Source organism: Hydra vulgaris, chromosome 03, assembly GCF_038396675.1.
Source record: "Hydra vulgaris chromosome 03, alternate assembly HydraT2T_AEP".
Taxonomy (NCBI): Eukaryota; Metazoa; Cnidaria; class Hydrozoa; order Anthoathecata; family Hydridae; genus Hydra; species Hydra vulgaris.
In genome coordinates, this window is record NC_088922.1 from 26,400,001 (window position 1) to 26,419,181 (window position 19,181).

The 19,181-nt window shown below is 26.9% G+C and overlaps 1 protein-coding gene across 1 annotated transcript in view; it reads left to right on the forward strand.

Annotated features, from left to right (window-relative positions):
• Positions 1-19,181, forward strand: part of LOC100214482 (ATP-binding cassette sub-family A member 2) — a 130,758-nt gene that overhangs the window by 95,328 nt on the left and 16,249 nt on the right. Inside the window, exons 29-36 of the mRNA XM_065794365.1 lie at positions 1-80; positions 792-903; positions 9,107-9,215; positions 9,744-9,804; positions 11,701-11,878; positions 12,004-12,119; positions 15,276-15,426; positions 15,568-15,691. The exon at positions 1-80 is cut by the window's left edge and continues 164 nt beyond it. Of these exons, the coding sequence (XP_065650437.1) occupies positions 1-80; positions 792-903; positions 9,107-9,215; positions 9,744-9,804; positions 11,701-11,878; positions 12,004-12,119; positions 15,276-15,426; positions 15,568-15,691 (931 nt within the window). The remainder of the gene's footprint in view (positions 81-791; positions 904-9,106; positions 9,216-9,743; positions 9,805-11,700; positions 11,879-12,003; positions 12,120-15,275; positions 15,427-15,567; positions 15,692-19,181) is intronic.

The following is a 19,181-nucleotide window of genomic DNA, read 5'->3' on the forward strand; positions in this document are numbered from 1 at the left end:
GGAGATACATTTCTCGATGTTAGTGGTTATGATATTAATGAGTATTTGCTTTCTACTTCTGATGCTTATGTTAAAGAGAGGTTTTTTGTTAAAATTTTTTCTTTAAATTAATAATTTATATTAGTTTTTTTGTTTAACAGCTTTATAGTACTATATTTATAGCAGTATTTATGTTTATATTTATAATTGTATTATTTCTTTAATTTTCAAGTTTTTAAATAACTTTATTCTAAAGTTCTAAAAATAAACTGTTTAAAAAATAGAATCATCTTTTCTTATTAACGAAGCTAAAAAGTATTTGTTATCCAGACTAAAAAAACTAGTATTTAAAAGGAAGGTATTTCCATTGTAATTAGGGTATGATTTTCATTGTGGTTAGGATAATATTTTCAATGTGCAATGTCATGCTGTATTTGTATATTTATACTCTGTAGTTTATAGTATTTATTGTCTGTTGTTGATTTTAAAACTGGACAGATAGTTTAATATAACAACACTGAACCAAACAATCGTAGTAGTTATTTAATATAACAACACTGAATTAACCAATCATAATATTTATTTAATATAGCAACACCGAATCAACCAATCATATTTATTTTTTAATATAACTACACTGAATCAACCAGTTTTAATCATTTTTAAATTAAATTGATTTTGTGTTCGAGTATCTAAATTTTTTAATCTTAACTTAAATAGTTATATTTAAAGTACAAACCTTTTTTGCCTTATGAAAGTTTTCCAAAGTTTTATAGTTTTATTATAAAATTTATAATTTGTTATGCATTCAGATACGGTGGTGCATCTTTTTCACAGTTGAAGAATAGATTACCTGATTTGGAAACATCTAATTTTTCTTGGTGGAACTTTGCATCATCATTTGGTGTTAAACAAAACGTAAAGGTATCAAATTATTTAAGTATTAAAAAAATCACTAGTGTCTAGGATTTTTTAATAACTTTTTTATAGTTAACTGTTAAATCTAAAACTTTTTTTATGTTGAGAAATTAAAATAAATTTCAATTCAAAGTGTAATATGAAAAAATAATTGTAACTGCATGACAATTAATTACAAATATGATAATTAATTACAAATGTAATAAATGTATATTACATTATAATTTAGGAAAATTATGAAACATAATAAATGTTTATATAAATGTATAACACTGCCCTTCAAATGTACTGCCATGTTAAAACTCTCCATAGTTTTAATTTTTTTGCATTTAGTTAATTATATGCATTAGTAAACACAGTTTTTATTGTAAAAAAAATCTTATCAAAGTGCTTATATTGCTGTGTTCAACAAAAGAAAGAGTTTGGCGCTAAAAATTTTCACGAAACAGTTAAATCGTAGTCAAAAGTCTCTTTTACATATAATTAAAGACAAAAAAATGAACTTTTGAAGTCTTTAATTTTAACAAAAATATCTATACCTAGTTCTAAAATAAACACTAATGAAACACTAATGATTAATTAACAATTATTGGAGCTAATGTAACATCCCTTCATAAACATCTTTGACATAAGTCTATTAGCATTATTTCCATATAATACAATGGTACCCACTCGTTTGGTTGCAATGTGTTTCCATCCAGTTTCAAATAGCTGGTCAAACACATAAAAGCAAAGTACAAAGTATATCTACAATTCCCATCATAGTGTAATGGTGAAGTAACAACTTTTATCTGTGTGTTCAAGAAAAGTTTCTGAATCTTCTTTTTAAAGTAATTTTAACAAGGATTTATGACTGTTTTGTAATCCATTGCATTTTAAATTTTTTTTTTTTTCCGTCGCATGCACATCGATCATAACAAAAAAAAAGAAGAGGAAAATAAGAAGAAAGCCCTTTGTTCTTATTTTCCTCCTTCAAAGGAGCATTCTCCTTCACAGTACAAACAGATATGCCAGATTCGCAGACAGGTATGTACAGACTGGTATATTTGAGTGAATTGAAAGTTCTATTTACACACTTAAGATCACATTTCAACTAAAATTTATTTCTTCAAGTTTAAGAGGTGCCAATAATATTTGGGTTTGAAGTTAATCATCTAAAACAATTACAACAATGGCAAGTATAAAAAAATCTTTTACACTAGAAACTTCATATATTTCAGATAAAGAATAATAATTTTTTGGGTCAAAAACATTATGAATATTGTAAGAATATCTATGGATATTTTTTTTAGATATTTTTACCATTACATTAAGATTACCAATACTTCTTTCTTTAATTCTAAGTTTTGTAATTTCTGTTGCTTTTTAAACATAAACTATGTATCTATCTAATTGCTGTCAACAAGCTCCTTTGTTTTACATTTATATAAGGTATTAAGAGTTCCCTGCATTTCAATCATTTTAATATTAATGCTTGATAGTACAGCACCAGTTTTCTTAATAAGTTGAACATATCTTTTTGTTTTTAGAAAAAAAAGTTCGATATTTTTAAATTTTACAAATAAAGTATTAATATAAAATAATACACTGCGTAAACTTTTGAGAATTAAAAAAATGCTTTTGTTTTTTGTTTTTCCTTTTTTTTACTGTATTCACCTACTCAAAGCTGAAGAAGGCGCTTCAGTTAAAAAGGTTTTTTTTTTAATTGTTTTTTTAACCCTATCAATCCTCCCAACCCTTGACAAACAAGGTTGCTTTGACCAGAAACCAGTTATACACATTACTAGCAAGAATTTGGTGGGAGTTGAACTTGAAACTTCTTGCTTACTAAGCAAGCATTCTACCACTTATATCTTATTTTACATGTTATTGATGACTAAAATTTAGAGGTTTAGTTTTATTCCCAGTTTTTTAATATTGACTGAGAATTCAATCTTGATTAGAAAACATAGTTATAACAAAAATTTGACCTTTTGCCCTTAAGCCTTTGTGACCTTTATGTTTGAATTATTTAGTTTCGAATTTAAATAATTTGTTTTGTCAGTTTTTATATTGCTTATTTTATTTAGAATTTAAATTAAGCATTTGTTTTGGCATTTTTTTTTTTTTTTTTTTTATTTAGAATTTAAATAAACTTTTTTTTTTTTTTTTATTTAAATACAACGTTCCTTTTTTGTAGTTTTTATTTTTTATTTAAAATTTAAATAAAATGTTTGTTTAAAATTTTCATTTTATTTATTTCATTTTGAATTTATCTAAAGCATTTTTTTGTTGGCATTTTTTCAAGAAAAAAAAAAGAAAATTTTTATTTTAAATTGTACATGCCAACCTAATAATAAACATATTTCAAATAAAAACGACTGCTTTATACTCATGGAACAAGACTATACTCATAAAAAAATATGAAAGATTAATAAATATTTTCAAAACAAGTTGTTTAACACTGCTCTTTTTTTGAGGTTTTCAGTTGGGTCCTAATCTTTATGTGGATTATATTATTTGAGTAAAAATATATCAAAAAAATTCAAATTAGGTTTGCAATTTTATTACAATATTTATTTTGATAAAATTGGAAACCTAATTTGAATTTATGATGAAATTCAAGATCAATAATTTTTTTTACAAAAATCAAGGGGAAGCAGGGGGGCTTCTTTATTTTTTTGCAAATTATGTAGTTTGTGTCTCAAATTATTATTTATTTTTATTTAGAGACTAATTATAAATGATCTAATAGCAAACTAATGGCAATACAAACTAATCACAATACAAAATAGTCTCAAAAATTATGTCAATCGTCTGTTAATTTGTTTAAATTAAACAACTTGTTAGAGTATTGATTTATAAAGTTTAAATAACCTAATACATAAAATACTAAATAAAAATATTTTTTACGCACAAAATGAGTCTGTAAAAAACAAGGTCTCATTCAGAAAATAGGAGATGGATATGTTTCTGTTGTGTCAACAAAGACAAAAAATGTTTGTCTTTTGTGCTACTTGCTGCCTTGGACAGTATACTAAAAGTAGTAGTACACTTAATCTTTCTGAATTCACCTATGTAGAATATAAAAAAATTACATTCGAAAAATAAAAAATCATTTTGTTCAGAATGCTGTCAAATTGTTGGTCTTGGTATTTGTCATCCTTGCAACAAAAAAACAAAACTGTTCTATATCTTGACATCTTAATTACTTCAAAGAATCAAAATATTGCTGACAGAGTTGTTTCTTGTATGCTAAAAGAAATATCAGTTGTTAGTCATAGTAAAAAAATAAAACTTGCAATATCAGGAGGAAAAGCTCTTCCTGTTAAATTATACCAATCACCTATAAGGCATATAAAAAGTGAAATAATCATGATCTAGAAGATAAATGATCTTTCAAATTATCCAGAGTTAAAGATATTGTTTATTGTAATGACCTATCTATGCTCGTAACTGAAGTTTGTATCTTCAGAAGATTGGATATTTTTAATTCTGTTGTATGTGTTGATATTGATGGAACATAGGGATCTCTGAAGATTGTCATGAATGTGTTTAATCCATCAATATTAGATTTTCAACCAAGGAACCAGATGTACACCCATGTCAACAAAGTGATTATTTTAGGCATAGTTCGAAACATAGAAGAAAATCATCACTACCTAAAAACACTTTTTCAACTCCTTCAACTCAATCAATTAAAGTTTACCTTGGCTTGAGATTCAAATTGATCAACATCATTCTAGGATTATCAGTAAGTACCTTATTTCCTTGGCTTGATATACAATGTAAATTTTAAATATGTTAAAGAGTTAGGATGGAAATTACTTGCGATGCTATTGTGATGGGCTGGCAGACAAAAAAGGAGTTCAAAGGTCTTTTGAATCACTAACAGATGAATTCAAAAAATATCAATTTAATAACAAACCTCGTATACAGATGCAATATTATAAAAATTTTATTAATCCATGAGACATTGATTAAGGAAATTATCAACATAATTTCACCACCTGAATATCATACTTATGAACACCATGATACACTATGAACACCATTGTTCCACCACCTGAATATCATTTTATTAACACCATGTTAGTAAAATTATTGATCTCCTCTGCACTGATCTGTAGAAATTTCTTGAAAAGAAAACAGTTATCAGGCATAGCTATAATGGTGGTGGTTTTGATGGGGCTAACTATGTCAAAGTTTTAGGATCTTTGGACATAATAACACTATTTGGAATGTATTGAAAGGTTTAAAGAAGGTATTTTATTGCTTTTTAAATTGTTTTTAACTCTTCTTAGAACATTTTTAGTTCAATTAGTACAAGTAGGTACACAGGGCTCGAATTAACGTAAAAAAATCTAATCGCTATTTTTTTGTTGCTCATAACCCCTCCTCCACTCCCGCCGGAGGGGAGGGGGCATTATTTATTTTAACTTATTTATAATAACATATATAATAAGTCTCATTTTTGCATAAGATGTCATAACATTTACGTTCAGCGGTTGTAAAGTAGCTTTAGTTATAATTTGCATTATTACTATTATTATATTGCATTAAATCTAACGGCTGTATTTTTGTAAAATCAATGAACTTGATATAATCTTCTTTTAATTAATTATTTCATTTTCTATTTTATTTACATATTTTAAACTGTTTAAAACAACTAGAATATTTAATTTTCTATAAATTTTTAACAGTAAAAAAAATGATTTAAAACTCTAACAAAACAATCTATAAATTTAAAACAGTCATAAAAAACTATTAAAAATGACGAAAACATTATCGTGATAAAATGTAAAACTTAACATTTTCACGAAAACCCACACAATCACAAACAAGAATGATAATTAAATTTTTATTAATTAAGTTTTCTTATCTAAGTAACCTTATCAAATTCCCATGATATTTCTATCTATTGCTTTTTCGTTCAATGTATTTTTTAATATAAGTTAGCGTTCACTTTTTTCATTCAATAAAATAAAGCGAAAGAAATAAATGTGTCTAAATAATAGAATCTTTTACGATCTAATACTTTTTTTGATTGCTAATATAAAAAGTATTAGATTGTAATCGTAAATATTTTGATCGTTTTGTAATCATTTCACTAGTTTAATGCTTAGAATATTAAATTTTCTTCCTTGCTTTCACTTTCTTCCAAATCTGATATTGTAGCTGTCGCTAGATCAATGTCTGTTTTTCCTGACTTTCTTTTTCTTTTTTCCAGATAACGATGAAAATTTGCTGACAATCGTCTAACTTTATCAGTATACCTTTCGTTCATAGCAGTATCAGGTATAAATTTTGTCAATCTCAGGACCTTCTTCACTTATCCGAAGTAGAGATTCTAAGAGATCTTGTCTAAGACAACTTCTCCAGTCATTTTTTACGCGATTCATACATGAAAACATTCGTTCTACTTTCGTATTTGTAAAAGAACAAATTAAAAATAGTTCAAAAATATCAAGAATATTTCGGCATTCTTTGACCAAATTTGATTTGGAAAAAACAATTTCCCAAATTTTCAAATAATACTCATTTTGATTGTTATTTATGATGGGAAACATGTATGCTTTTAAAATGATTCACTCATGAAGTATATTATTCAAATCACATCCTACACCAATTAAAAATTCAGAAAAATGTTCAACAACTTCACCGATAGCTTTATCGCCAAAAGTTCCATCATTCACATTTAACCGCCAGTTATAAACGTCAAGTAAAGCTACCAAATGTATAAACAATGGTGATTTTTGGAGAGATTGAAAACGGCCTTCCATATATATGGTAATATTTGCAATAATTAGCTTGTACTGGTCAAAACATGGTTATTAACTTTGGTATTTTGAGAAAGTGCAATATTTTTATAACATTGCTTTGAATCAATTGTCTCAATATCTTTAGACAGTTTTTTTATAATGGGTCATAACACTTGTATCATCAAGTAAATTGTCTAGCGAATTTTCTAGAAGAATTTGCAGCTTGGCCATTGTCCATGTAAATTCTTGAACTCTTCTTACAGCTTTTACTGGATCATGAATATTGTTCTGAAAACTTAAACTCAGACGCCAAAGGGGAGATAAAACATCAAGATATATTGATAAATGAATAGGCACAGATCCATTTTTCTATCGCTTTAAAAAACCCTTAAACTCTGCTCTCTTTGCTACCTGGGAGTCTGTTATAGCCAATGATTCAATATGTGTCAAACACACCATAATTTTCTAAAGCAATTTTCATTGCTTTATACTTGTGATCAATCCACCGAGTTCTGCATGCTTTTGTTTGTTTCGGAGCGCTATTACCCCAAGCTTGGGCTAATCCTTGTAGTTCTCGGAAGCGCTTTGGTGACTTTTAATACAAGTGATAAAGTTGTAAAAGTAGTTCGTCAACAGTTTTGAAGGCAGATAAATTTTCATTTGCATCTTTTAAAGCAAGCTCAAGTCAATGGTTAAAACAGTGTACAACTTCCTAGGAGAGCCTTCCTTTAGTAATGCGCCTAAACCAGCATAAGCTCCTAGATTAACGTTAGCTCTATCAAGATTTACACCCAACAGATGTTTATAAGAATTGGTAATACCAACTCTTGTAAAACAACTGTTATACATTTTTTCAGGCCAACAGCATTAGAATTCTCTACCGTTTCAATAGATAAGAGTTCTACTTTTGGACTTCCGTCTTTTAAATAAAGAATGTAAAGCAATTCCTGTTCGGATACAGCTGAATCTGTACTTCCATCACAGAGAACACAGTAAAATCTACAATTTTTTAAACATTCAGTTAATTTGTTTTTAATTACGGTGCCAATGTAATCTGTAAATATTGCAGCTGCACGGTCAGTGCCATAAGTACAAATTTCCTAAATTTGTAACCTTATTCTTCTTTTCTAATGCAATCAAATAAGGATAATCTGTAAATGGACGCTCTCGTTTTGCCAAGTAATATGCAATATTAAACTTTTTCTGTAACGAGTCAGCGTCTTTTAAGACCATTTTACGTAAACCACGCCCGATTGGAGTATTATGAATAACATGGTTAGATAATGAAACTGAACCTAATGTTGTTTGTTGATGAATTCGCATGGCCTCTTTTTGTTGCGCACTGCTTAAGTGCAATGCCAGTGAATCTTTTTTATTGATATTGTTCCTGGTTTGATCCAGGTCATGGAAAACAATTTTATTTGACTTATCCGTTTTTCAAATTGTTTACAAAAACTGCATCTTAATCTTATTTCATTCATTTCCATTTAAATCGTATTCTAAATCGCAATTAAAATGTTTTTCCCACTTTTTAACTGTAGATAATCTGCATCTGTGGTCCTTATTTGCATACATTTATTGCTATTAATTTAAAATTAGCAAGTGTACTAACAAACTTTAAAGTTTTTTTTTAATAACTATTTAGAGTCTATATTGCCTTCCACTATTCTTCGCAAAATAAACTTATAAAAATATCATAAAATTTGTTCATAATGAATGAGCTAAATCGGAATAAAGCCCTTGAGAATTCGAGTTAAGAAAGTGACTTTTCAATCAATTAACTTTTATTTCTTTTTTCAATCAAAATCTTTTATTTCTTGATTCAAATAGGTATTTAATCGTTTGTTTTTTATAAATTTTTCCTTCCTTAAACAATCAGTCTTTTTCCTGCATTTGAACATTTTTGCTAATTGATTTTCTAAATCTTTTATTTTTCTTTCTTTTACTTTATGCTATGCTTTAAAAAAAATAATTATTGTTACAGAAGTCACTGCAGTTTTGTTTGATTTAGTTACTGAATGCTGTTTTGGAATAAAACTTGTTATATCCTACAAAGAGAAAATATACAAGTTTGTGCAATCTATTTAGAAAAATGGTTGAAAAATGAAAAAAGATGCGTCTTTTAATTTGTTTTTAATGATTTCTATTTCTTATCAACCTGTTACAAAGAGTGGTTTAAAAAAATCCGAAGTAAAATTAACTTCAAGTTAAAATCTCTAAAAAAGAGCAGTGTTAAGTTTATTTGATTTTTTTTTTAAAGTTGGTGGAATAAGTTTAAACTTGGAATAGCCATAGTAAAAATAAATGAAGTAATGATTATTATTAGCATCAATATTTGAAAACTAAACAAGTTTAAATTAAATTTGTTTAATTTTAACTTGTTATTATAAAAACAATATATTTTGGTAAATTTTTCTAAGTTTTTGCAAAAAAGCAATTACTTTGATAAATTAAATTTTTTTTTTTAGGTTTGGTACAATCTCAAAGGATATCATTCACTTCCAGTTTACATAAACTTTATGAACAATGCTATTTTACGAGCAAATCTTCCATCTACAGAAGATTTATCACAATATGGTACAATCTTTTTTCATTTTATTCAAGACAATATTTTTAAACTATAATTTATCTAACTGCATTATCATAGTACTATATTTGCATTACATATCCTTTATTACTTTATATATACATTACATATCCTTTAGTACTATATTTGCATTACATATCCTTTAGTACTATATTGGCATTACCTATCCTTTAGTACTATATTTGCATTATATATTCTTTAATGCTATATTTGCATTACATATCCTTTTGTACTATGTTTTCATTATATATACTTTAATTCTATATTTGCATTACATATTTTTAGTACTATATTTGCATTACATATCCTTTAGTACTATATTTGCATTACATATTCTTTAGTGCACTTACATAATTTTATATAGTTCAACAACTGATTTGATTGCAAGGTAGCATAGAAATAAACAATTTAAAGTTGCCAGTTTACAGTGTATATTGATAAAAATATGCAAAATGTTTAAATTTCTTTTAAAAATTGAAATGATAAATATAAAATTAATATAAAATATAATTATATAGGAATCACAGCTTACAACCATCCCATGGATCTAAATCAAGAACAGCTGCAAGATGAAGTTTTGTAAGTGCATCTTTCGTGAAAATTTATTCATACTGTCACGGCTTATTATTTACTTGAATTCAACAGCTGCTAATTTTAATTTTTAGCTTGTTTTAAGTCTATTAAACTTTTAATTAAAAAAAAAACAATTTTTTGGATTAAAACTAAATAATAAATGCATATCATAAAAGCTAAAATTGTTGCTTTAGTTTAATCTCGCCTTCTTCATTTTTTCTTGGTTCTTGGAGTCTTTATAATATACGCAACAATTTGCAGACTGTATAATTATTTCATGCGCATTTAATTTATAACAGTTTCAGTATATGATGCCATTATAGATTTTTTTTTAAGATAAAGGAAGTATTTTTTGTCCAACAATCAGAAAATCATTTGTATAATTTTTCACTAAATTCTAAAAAAATATTCGTAACACGATTTAAAATTAAACAATATATCTGGTTCGTCAATTGTCAAGATTATTTTTAAATTAATCTTTTTTAAAAGATATTTCATAAAGATAATGAAAAAGATTTTATAAAAATATATAAATTTATTTGCTTTATTTTTTTAAAATAAGCGTTATTTGTTGATTGTATAAAATAAGGTTAAATACATTAATTTTTTCTACATACAATATATTAGTCAGCCCTTGGAACTAGGGTCGGCATTGCCGAATGTCGACCCTAATTTCAAGGGCTGACTAATATATTGTATGGTATGGTACCCTTCAGAATTAAGGTCAACATTTAACAATGCCAACCTAAAAGTGTTTGAGGTTGGCAAAAAATTGCAAACCTTTTTTTTTTATGTTTTATGGTAACCCCTTTGTATCCAATTTTTTTTGATGACCTGATGCCGACCTCTTACAATTTGAGGTTGGCAATTTATTGCTAACCTCATTTTTCCTAATTCTGAGGGTTGATTAGTGTAGTGCCTAAATGTTCTATTGCTTTTATTTTAAGGCGCGACTGTCTAAGTTGCAAGTTCGAATCCTCCATCAGCAACTATTTTATTTAATTCTAAATGTTTTATTTAAAGTAGTTTTATGTTTTTAAACTAATATTGTTGTTTATAGTTTCATTACATTATTGTTAGTTATAGTTTATTAAGGTGTAAGTCGAGTATAAGTATACCAATTGGTTTAAATAGTTATAGGTGTAAATAATAATTAAAAAGTAAGTAAAACAAAATTTGTCACTTTAAAAACTTTAAGTAGATAAAAAATATTCCAAATTTTACAAAATAAATTTGATATAGTATATTTTTACAAGGAAAAATCATGTATATTTTGTTAATATGTGAAAGTAAGCTAACTTTTTAAAATAAAATAAAGAAAAAAAAAAAAACGATGCTAACTTTTTGAAATAAAAATCTAGGTAACGATTTATACTTACAATTTTTAAAGACAAGTTACTGAAATCTCAAAACCAAATATATTATTTTATTTTTAAATGTATCTCATAAAAAATTTTAAGGTTTAGTAAAAAAGTTATGCAAATAATTATAATTCGCTGATTGTGGCAAAAAAATACTTTGACACCTTAAAAAAAAGCCATAATGACGTCATATACTGAAACTGTTATGAATTAAACACACACAAAATAAATTATGCAGTTTGCAGATTGTGTTATATATATAAAGACTCCAAGAACCAAGAAAAAATAGAGAAAGCAAGCTTTGACTAAAACAACAATTTTTGTTTTATTGATATGCATTTATTTTTTAGTTTTAATCAAAAAAATTTAGCCCAAATGTTTTTTTTTAACATTTTCTTTAATATGAACACAACTTGTCTCTTGGGGATCCCTTTAATATTTATAAAGCTTTTTATTTAATTTCTTTAACAACAAACTTAAATAATAAACAAAAAGTTTATTTTAACAATATAAAAACTTGTGCAATTGGTTTATTATTTAGGCGCCAGGGACTAACAAATTTATTTGTAGCAATTTTTGTTATTCTGGCACTTGCTTTTGTTCCTGCCAGTTTTCTAGTCTATCTTGTTCAAGATCGGGCAAGTAAATGCAAACACTTGCAAATCGTGAGCGGGTTAAATCCTGTTGTGTATTGGGTAGCTAATTACACTTGGGATATGGTAAAATTTAGAATTATATTTTTATACATTGTTTTATACATTTTATATATTGCTTTTAACTTATGATTTTGCAAATGATACTTTAGTTCTAAACTCTTATTGAAGACCTAAATTTTTATTTTTAGATGAATTATTTGATCCCAGCATTCAGTTGTATTTTTATATTCCTTATGTTTAATCAACAAGCATATGTTTCTTCTCAAAATTTTCCTGTTACACTTATACTATTGTTGTTGTATGGGTAAGTTTGATTGGTTAATGGTTCAAAGATTGATTTAAGTTAATATACTGTTAACATGTATATAAAAAACTAATTTTATAAATTAGTTGGTTTGCTTATACATGAAATATATGCAGTCAGATAGGTCTGGGTTTGGTGCCTACGATGACACCAAATCATTCAACACAGGTTAATGCTAACACTTAATTACAACCTAATAAAATATTAAGTTGTAATATGATCTAATATTGCATGATCAACCCCACAGTCCAATGGAACTGGATTTGAAGCCTATAAAGAAGCCTATCAAAAACGATTTGAGGTTAACTATGCACTAATAAGTGGGTCGGGGCTGGGTTTAATGAAACCTGACCCCGGTCAAATATTAACCCCGGTCACTTACTAGTGCATAGTTAATCTTGAGTCGCTTTTGATAGGCTTTTTTATAGCCAAGGCCAAGTTTGTGACCAGGGCTGCATAAACATTTATACATCCTAAAGTATATATATTTTTTTTATTTAAAAATGTTATATTTTGTAATGATAATCATCAACAGCATAAAAAGGAAGGCTAAAGCCTAATGATGATGATGATCATCATGATGATTATCATCATCATCATGATCATGATGATGATGATGATCATCATCATCATCATCATGATGATCATCATCATCATGATCATGATGATGATGATGATCATCATCATCATCATGATGATGATGATGATCATCATCAGGCTTTAGCCCTCCTCTTTTATGCTGTTTCTCCAATATAAACAGTCTAGAGCATTTTTTTCTTAACTAAAGCTCATTCATACAATATCTAAGGCAGTCTCTTCAAGTTTTCTTACTTCTACCACTACCACTTTCTTCTGAAGCTGCTACCTCTCTACATGCTGATACCTTAATTACTTTATTCTTTTCTAACAAATGTTGTTTGGTAAGTATTTTTTCTAATCTGTCTAAGATTATGCCTCCTTTTCTTGTCTTACTGGAGTCACACCACACATCCATCTGATCATCTTCTGTTTCAGCAAATACTACACCATATAAATACCCATAATATGTATACATAAAGCGCATCTTGGAAGCTTTTATTCCTTCTGAAATAAAAGCTTGGAAGCTTCTATTTCTTCTCTTAAATATTAAGTCAAGGCTCATTCTGCTCTGCATTTTTTACCATCTTGAGCAGTTGCTTTATTAAACAGTAATCATTTTTTTCATCTTTTTTACAAGAACATCTCTCTTATAAACAAATGTCTTTTTATTTTTATTTTATGATTCCATGAAGCCTATATAAAAAGATCCTGTCTGATGTTAAGCTCTGTTGTTCTGAGTTTACTAAATCCTGTTTCTTATCTCAGATGTTAGGTTCTAGAGACTTTTGGTAAGTCTTTAAAAGTGTCATTAATTAAAGAAGTCTGACATTTAATCTCTAATTCATGGGTCTGGTCTTTTTACTTCTCCCCAGAATAAGGCAGAGTTTTTTGCAAAAAAAAATCTTCATAAAAATTTTACATCTAAAGTGTCTCTATTAGCTGACGACTCAACTTTATACTTTTGTATTGATAAAAAATCTTTACTTTTTGATTGCTTATAACAAGCAGCTGATTTTTAATCTGATCTCTCTTCTGTAAGGCTTGCAGTGGCTTGTGGATTTAAATTCTGGACTTAAAATCCACTATTTTTTTTAGGCAACAAAACTCATTTATTTACTGCAAAAAAATATTGCAATATTGTTGGCATTCCTATATTGATGAATAACAATCTTCTTACTTTCAGACAAAGTCTAAAAGCACATTGTAAATGTAGTTAGACCTGCTTTATCTGCCAAGCTTGAACCACTCTCCCATTGTTGTAAGGTTGCATTTCTTTCTTTTTTCTACAAATACTATCATGGTCAATGCTCAAACGAGCTATCATCTCAATTATGATTAACCAAAATTCATTCTAACTTGGCTTCTTATTCAACAAGTTGCATTCTTTTACTATATCTGTCCCTTCATGCTATAAAAACTTTTATTAAACCAGTTTTTTCCTTGCACATCAAAAGAGCCTTATAACTCTTCCCCATCTTCATGCTTTTCATTTTAATACATCCTACAACTTTTAAAGTCTTCAATTAACCATTTTCTAGTATTTTAATCTATCCTCTATTTTAAAGTAACTTGTAACTTAATAGTGGTTGCTTGCAATCTTGTTGGAAGTAAATTAGAGTTAAAGTAAAAAATGTATAAATATATGCCAGTATAAAATAAATAGTAAATGTAAGTATAAATTAAAATACAAAAAGTATTATAAATTATTTTCTAGCCTCAGCTATCAACCCCTGCTAAATCTTATTTTTTGCAAAAAGTCTCATTTTTAGCCGGGGTTGGAGCCCCAGTCACTTACTACTATGCACTGTTTAGCAAACAAAATTATATGGCTAATTCTAAACAACCACCAAGATTAACTCTTTTAGAGTTACTTTTGATGATAGAGCTTGACTGGGAATTGTGTCTTATTTGTCTTACTTGCCTGACTTAACTTCAACAAATTTTTATTTGTTCTAATTACTATACAGCAGTTTGTTCTAAATACCATACAACAATACAAAGGTAAGGATGACAAGGAGGCACTAAATACCATACAAGCATAATAAAAGGTTTGGTGATAAGTAGGCACTATAGCAGCACCTCAATTACTTTTTTTGGTATTTAGGCATTTATTTTTTACCTTAGCATTTGCAAGAGGTCATACACAATGCTTGTACATGTATTATTGAAAATTTGTTATAGAATCAAAAAATAATAATAAAAATTGAAAAATTAAATTTCTTTTTAGCCAAACAAATAAAGTATATAGTTTTGAACTTTTATTTAAAATCTTTTGCAATTCTATTTAGTTATTTTATAAACATCTTCTTAATTCATTAATTTGAAAACAACTTTGTAGTTAAATAACTAATAAGTATTGTGCTTTGGTTGCGATATTAGGCAATACCACATTTTTGTCTAAGTGTTAGATTATTAGGTATGAATTCAAATATTAGATGCAAATTTTGTAAATAAATAAACTATGTAAAGCTTGTAATGTAAATAAACTATGTAAAGCTTGTAGCGCTTGTAAAGCATAAAGATAACAGTAAAAGTTTGATAACAGTATAACTTTGATAACAGTAAAAGTATTTTTAGATGGTCTATGACACCTTTGATGTATCCAATGTCTTTTGTGTTTGAAGTACCAAGTACTGCATATATTGTAATGATCCAAGCAAATTTATTTGTTGGTATCATTGGAACTATTGCAACATTTATTCTAGAATACATTGGGGATGGAGACCAGGCAATTGTTATTTAACTATAACTATTTATTTGTTTTGTCTAAAAATATTTCTTGTAATCATATGCGTTTTGTTAACTTGTTTGTAGTTGTTGTATTTAGATTTTTTTAAATGCTATTAAGGTTTATACATTTTAAATTTAGGAACTTACCAATATCAACCATGTTTTGAAACAGGTATTATTAATCTTCCCAAATTTTTGTATGGGGAGAGGACTGATGGAGCTTGCTGGTAACCAACTAAAAGCTGATGTTTATAAAAGATTTGGTAAGAATTGTTATGTCTTTTATTAGTTATTAGTTATAAATTATATTTGTATTTATGATTGGTTTTGAACAAAAAAACTGAAATAAATTTTGAGAGGTTCACCTAACCATATAAATGTTAATAAAAACATGGTAATAGCACAAAATCAAATGTAAAAACTGATTTCTATAAGTATTAGCATTATTGTTGCTGTTTAAAAACTTGTGTTTCCACCCACAGGTTATATTTTAGTTCTAATATTAACTGCTTTCTTATGCCATTACATTTTCTTTTGTCGTCATTGCATGGTTAATTGTGTAGTTATCAATCAATAAGAAAATATACTGTATGCTCTAATAAAATCATGTGTAACTCAATCATTATCAATAGAGTACAAGATTACTTGCCAAACAAGTACAACTTAATGGAAGGCGACAAGTCTGAATGAATGATTACTGCATGTTAAAGAAGTCTATTACAACTGTTTGTGATGATCAATCTTGAACATGACTGTGTAATAATAAAATAATGCAAATAGTGAGTCTCCTGTTTTGCCTCAAAGAATAAAAGCTTTTTTAAAAATACAAAGTACTAAAATGTATTATAAACTGCGACTTCTTTTTTCTTTATGTTTGTGTAAGCTGTTTTTATGAATCAAAATGTTTTCTAGTGATAAATGTGCTCACTATACATTTTTGTAATAAATTTGCACACTATACAGTCTAGTAATAAATGTGCCCACAATTCAGTCTAGTAATAAATGTGCCCACTTTACAGTCTAGTAATAAATGTTCAAACTATACAGTCTAGTAATAAATATGCACATAGTAAAAAACAATTTTTTGTTTAATTTCATTTCATATAAAGATTTTGCTTCAGTGTTTAACTTAAATAATTATTGTTACTTCTATATATAAATGACAGTAAACTTTATAAAGAATGTCAAATAATTTTATTTACATGTTACACGTGATTATTATTACATCATCAGCAAAAGTACTTTAAAATATATAAAAAAAATAACTAAAAAAACTAACTGAAGATTTATAAAACAAAATAAAAATAATTGAAAAAAATAACTGAAGGTCTTTAAAATATGTAAAAAATAACTGAAAAAACTAACTGAAGTACTTTAAAATATATAAAGAATTAACTGAAAAAGCTAACTGAAAGTCTTTAAAATATATATTAAAAAAAATAAAAGGTATTATTTTTTTCAATTAAATTTAATTTAGAGGATAATGCAGATATTGTAACAATGCTGATATTAAAATAGATAATTGCTACAACGAGTAAATACATGATAATATTTAAATGTATTTGAGCTAATATTTAGATATGATCTTAATGATCATTTATTAATGCTTCTTAAAGTTATTTAAATTTTTTAAAATATAAAAGCACATCATTGTGTATATTATAAAATGTAAGATATAGTGGAATATACTTATGCATCAATTCATTTATTTGTTGTGAAATCTTTGGAGGTTGTTCTTTTACATGCTTTTGTTTAGTACCACTTAACTCATTCACTTAACTCTTGTTTTCACTCATTCACCTTTTTCTTTTTTCTTTATTGTTATCTTTCTTTCCAAAGCTGTACTCTTTTTGTTATTAAGTTTAATCAAATTATATTTAATGTCAAATAAATGTTAAAACTCATACTAAATAGCTTTTCTTCAGTATCACTGACTAAAGCACTAAAACTTAAAACTTTTCAAAATCTTTCTCAATTTTTACCAATAGAGTCAAATTTATGATTCATTTACCTGACAACTGAAATCTCTTATTTTTACTCCTTGATTTGTATCTTGTCTTCAACCTTAGTTTGTGTTCAGTTTCTCCTTGTTCTCCTTTAGGTAGGTCAGTCCACGCTATTATCTCACCAAAACTTTTTGTGTGTTTAAATTCCAAATTAAAAAAATTTTATAATTTCTTACAACTACCTTAAGTATGACTGAAATTTTTTTTTTTAATTTCTTTGTGATTCAGAAAAACAAAATCAACCCTTGGACTTTTATTTTTCTGCTAAATTTTATTTTTTATTTATTTATAAATCTATAAATTTTTTTCCTCTCAATTGATCTCTTAGGTTCATCCTGTTGGTTTTCATCTAGCTTTTACCTCACTTTCTCTTTCTTATGGTTTTTTTTATTTTTTTTTTAAATATTTCTATCTGTTCTGGTTTTATTAAAATTTATCAATTGTTAAAGTAGTGTGAATGATTTGTCTCGCTTTTACATGATATAACTTGGTTTTAGTCTATAACTTTTGATTAATAATAATTTAGAATAATTTAAGAGATATAATCGTTTATTTTCCTTTTACCCGAAGTTTTATAGTTTATCAAGCAAAACTCAGTTATTTATTGCTAATAATTGTTGTAATATTGTTGATATTCTACCATTCAACAAGGTTAATACTTTTATTGTGTCCTTTACTTTACATTTTTGCCTTTCACCACTGTTCTCTTGTGGAAACTGTCTAATTAAATAGTCAAACGATTGCAAAGTTAGTAACTACTAAGGATGCCTCTCTTTATGGTGTTTAAAATTTTTTTATTCCTAATTTCATTATCTCTATAAATCTTTTATTCATCCTTGTATTGAATATTGTTGCCATATAGTGCTCTCTCTCTCTTTTAAACAAAGTCCAAAAACATTTGTAGAAATGTAGTTAAACCTGCTCTAGCTGCACACTTTGTTACTTTTTATCTTTTTTCTTTGCTTTCTAGTAACTCCTAACTAGAATAGTTGCTTGCAGCTTTGTTGGAAGTGAAATTTGTTTTCTAGTAACTCCTAACTAGTAAACGACCGGGGCTATGGCCGGAACCAGGTTTGATAACACATAGCCGCGACTGGGGATGAGTTTATGATCAGTGCTGCATTAATATTGATAGATCCTATAAAAATGTTATTTTTAATTAAAATTTATGATATGAGTTATAATTAAAAACAATACTTTTATAGGATCTATCACTATAAATGCAACCCCGGTCATAAACCCGGCTGGGGCTGCAGTAAAATTGATAAATCCTATAAAATATTGTTTTTAAATAAAATTCATATAAAAAATTTTAATTAAAAATAACATTTTTATAGGATCTATCAATATTAATGCAGCCCTGATCATAAACCTGGCCCTGGTCATGGCTATGCGTTATCAAACCTAGCCCCGGCCCTGGCCCTGGTCGCTTACTACTCCTAACTTGAACAGTAGTTGAAGTGAAATTGTTATAAGAAATACAATATTAATTAAGGCAATTATTATAGAAGTTGTAATATATATTTGTTGAAAACATCATATATCAAAAAGTTGATATAAATATAAGATTATTAAAATGGGATTTATAACTCGATGAAATTGTTTTTAAAGTGTAAATTTTATCACAACCATTTTAATTTGATATTTTTATCAGTTTTTTTTTTAGCTATTTTTTTTTTACTACTATTATATTTCTTGTTTTTTTAATATTTTCTATTTTGAATTGAAAGCTTCTATATTTCTTTTA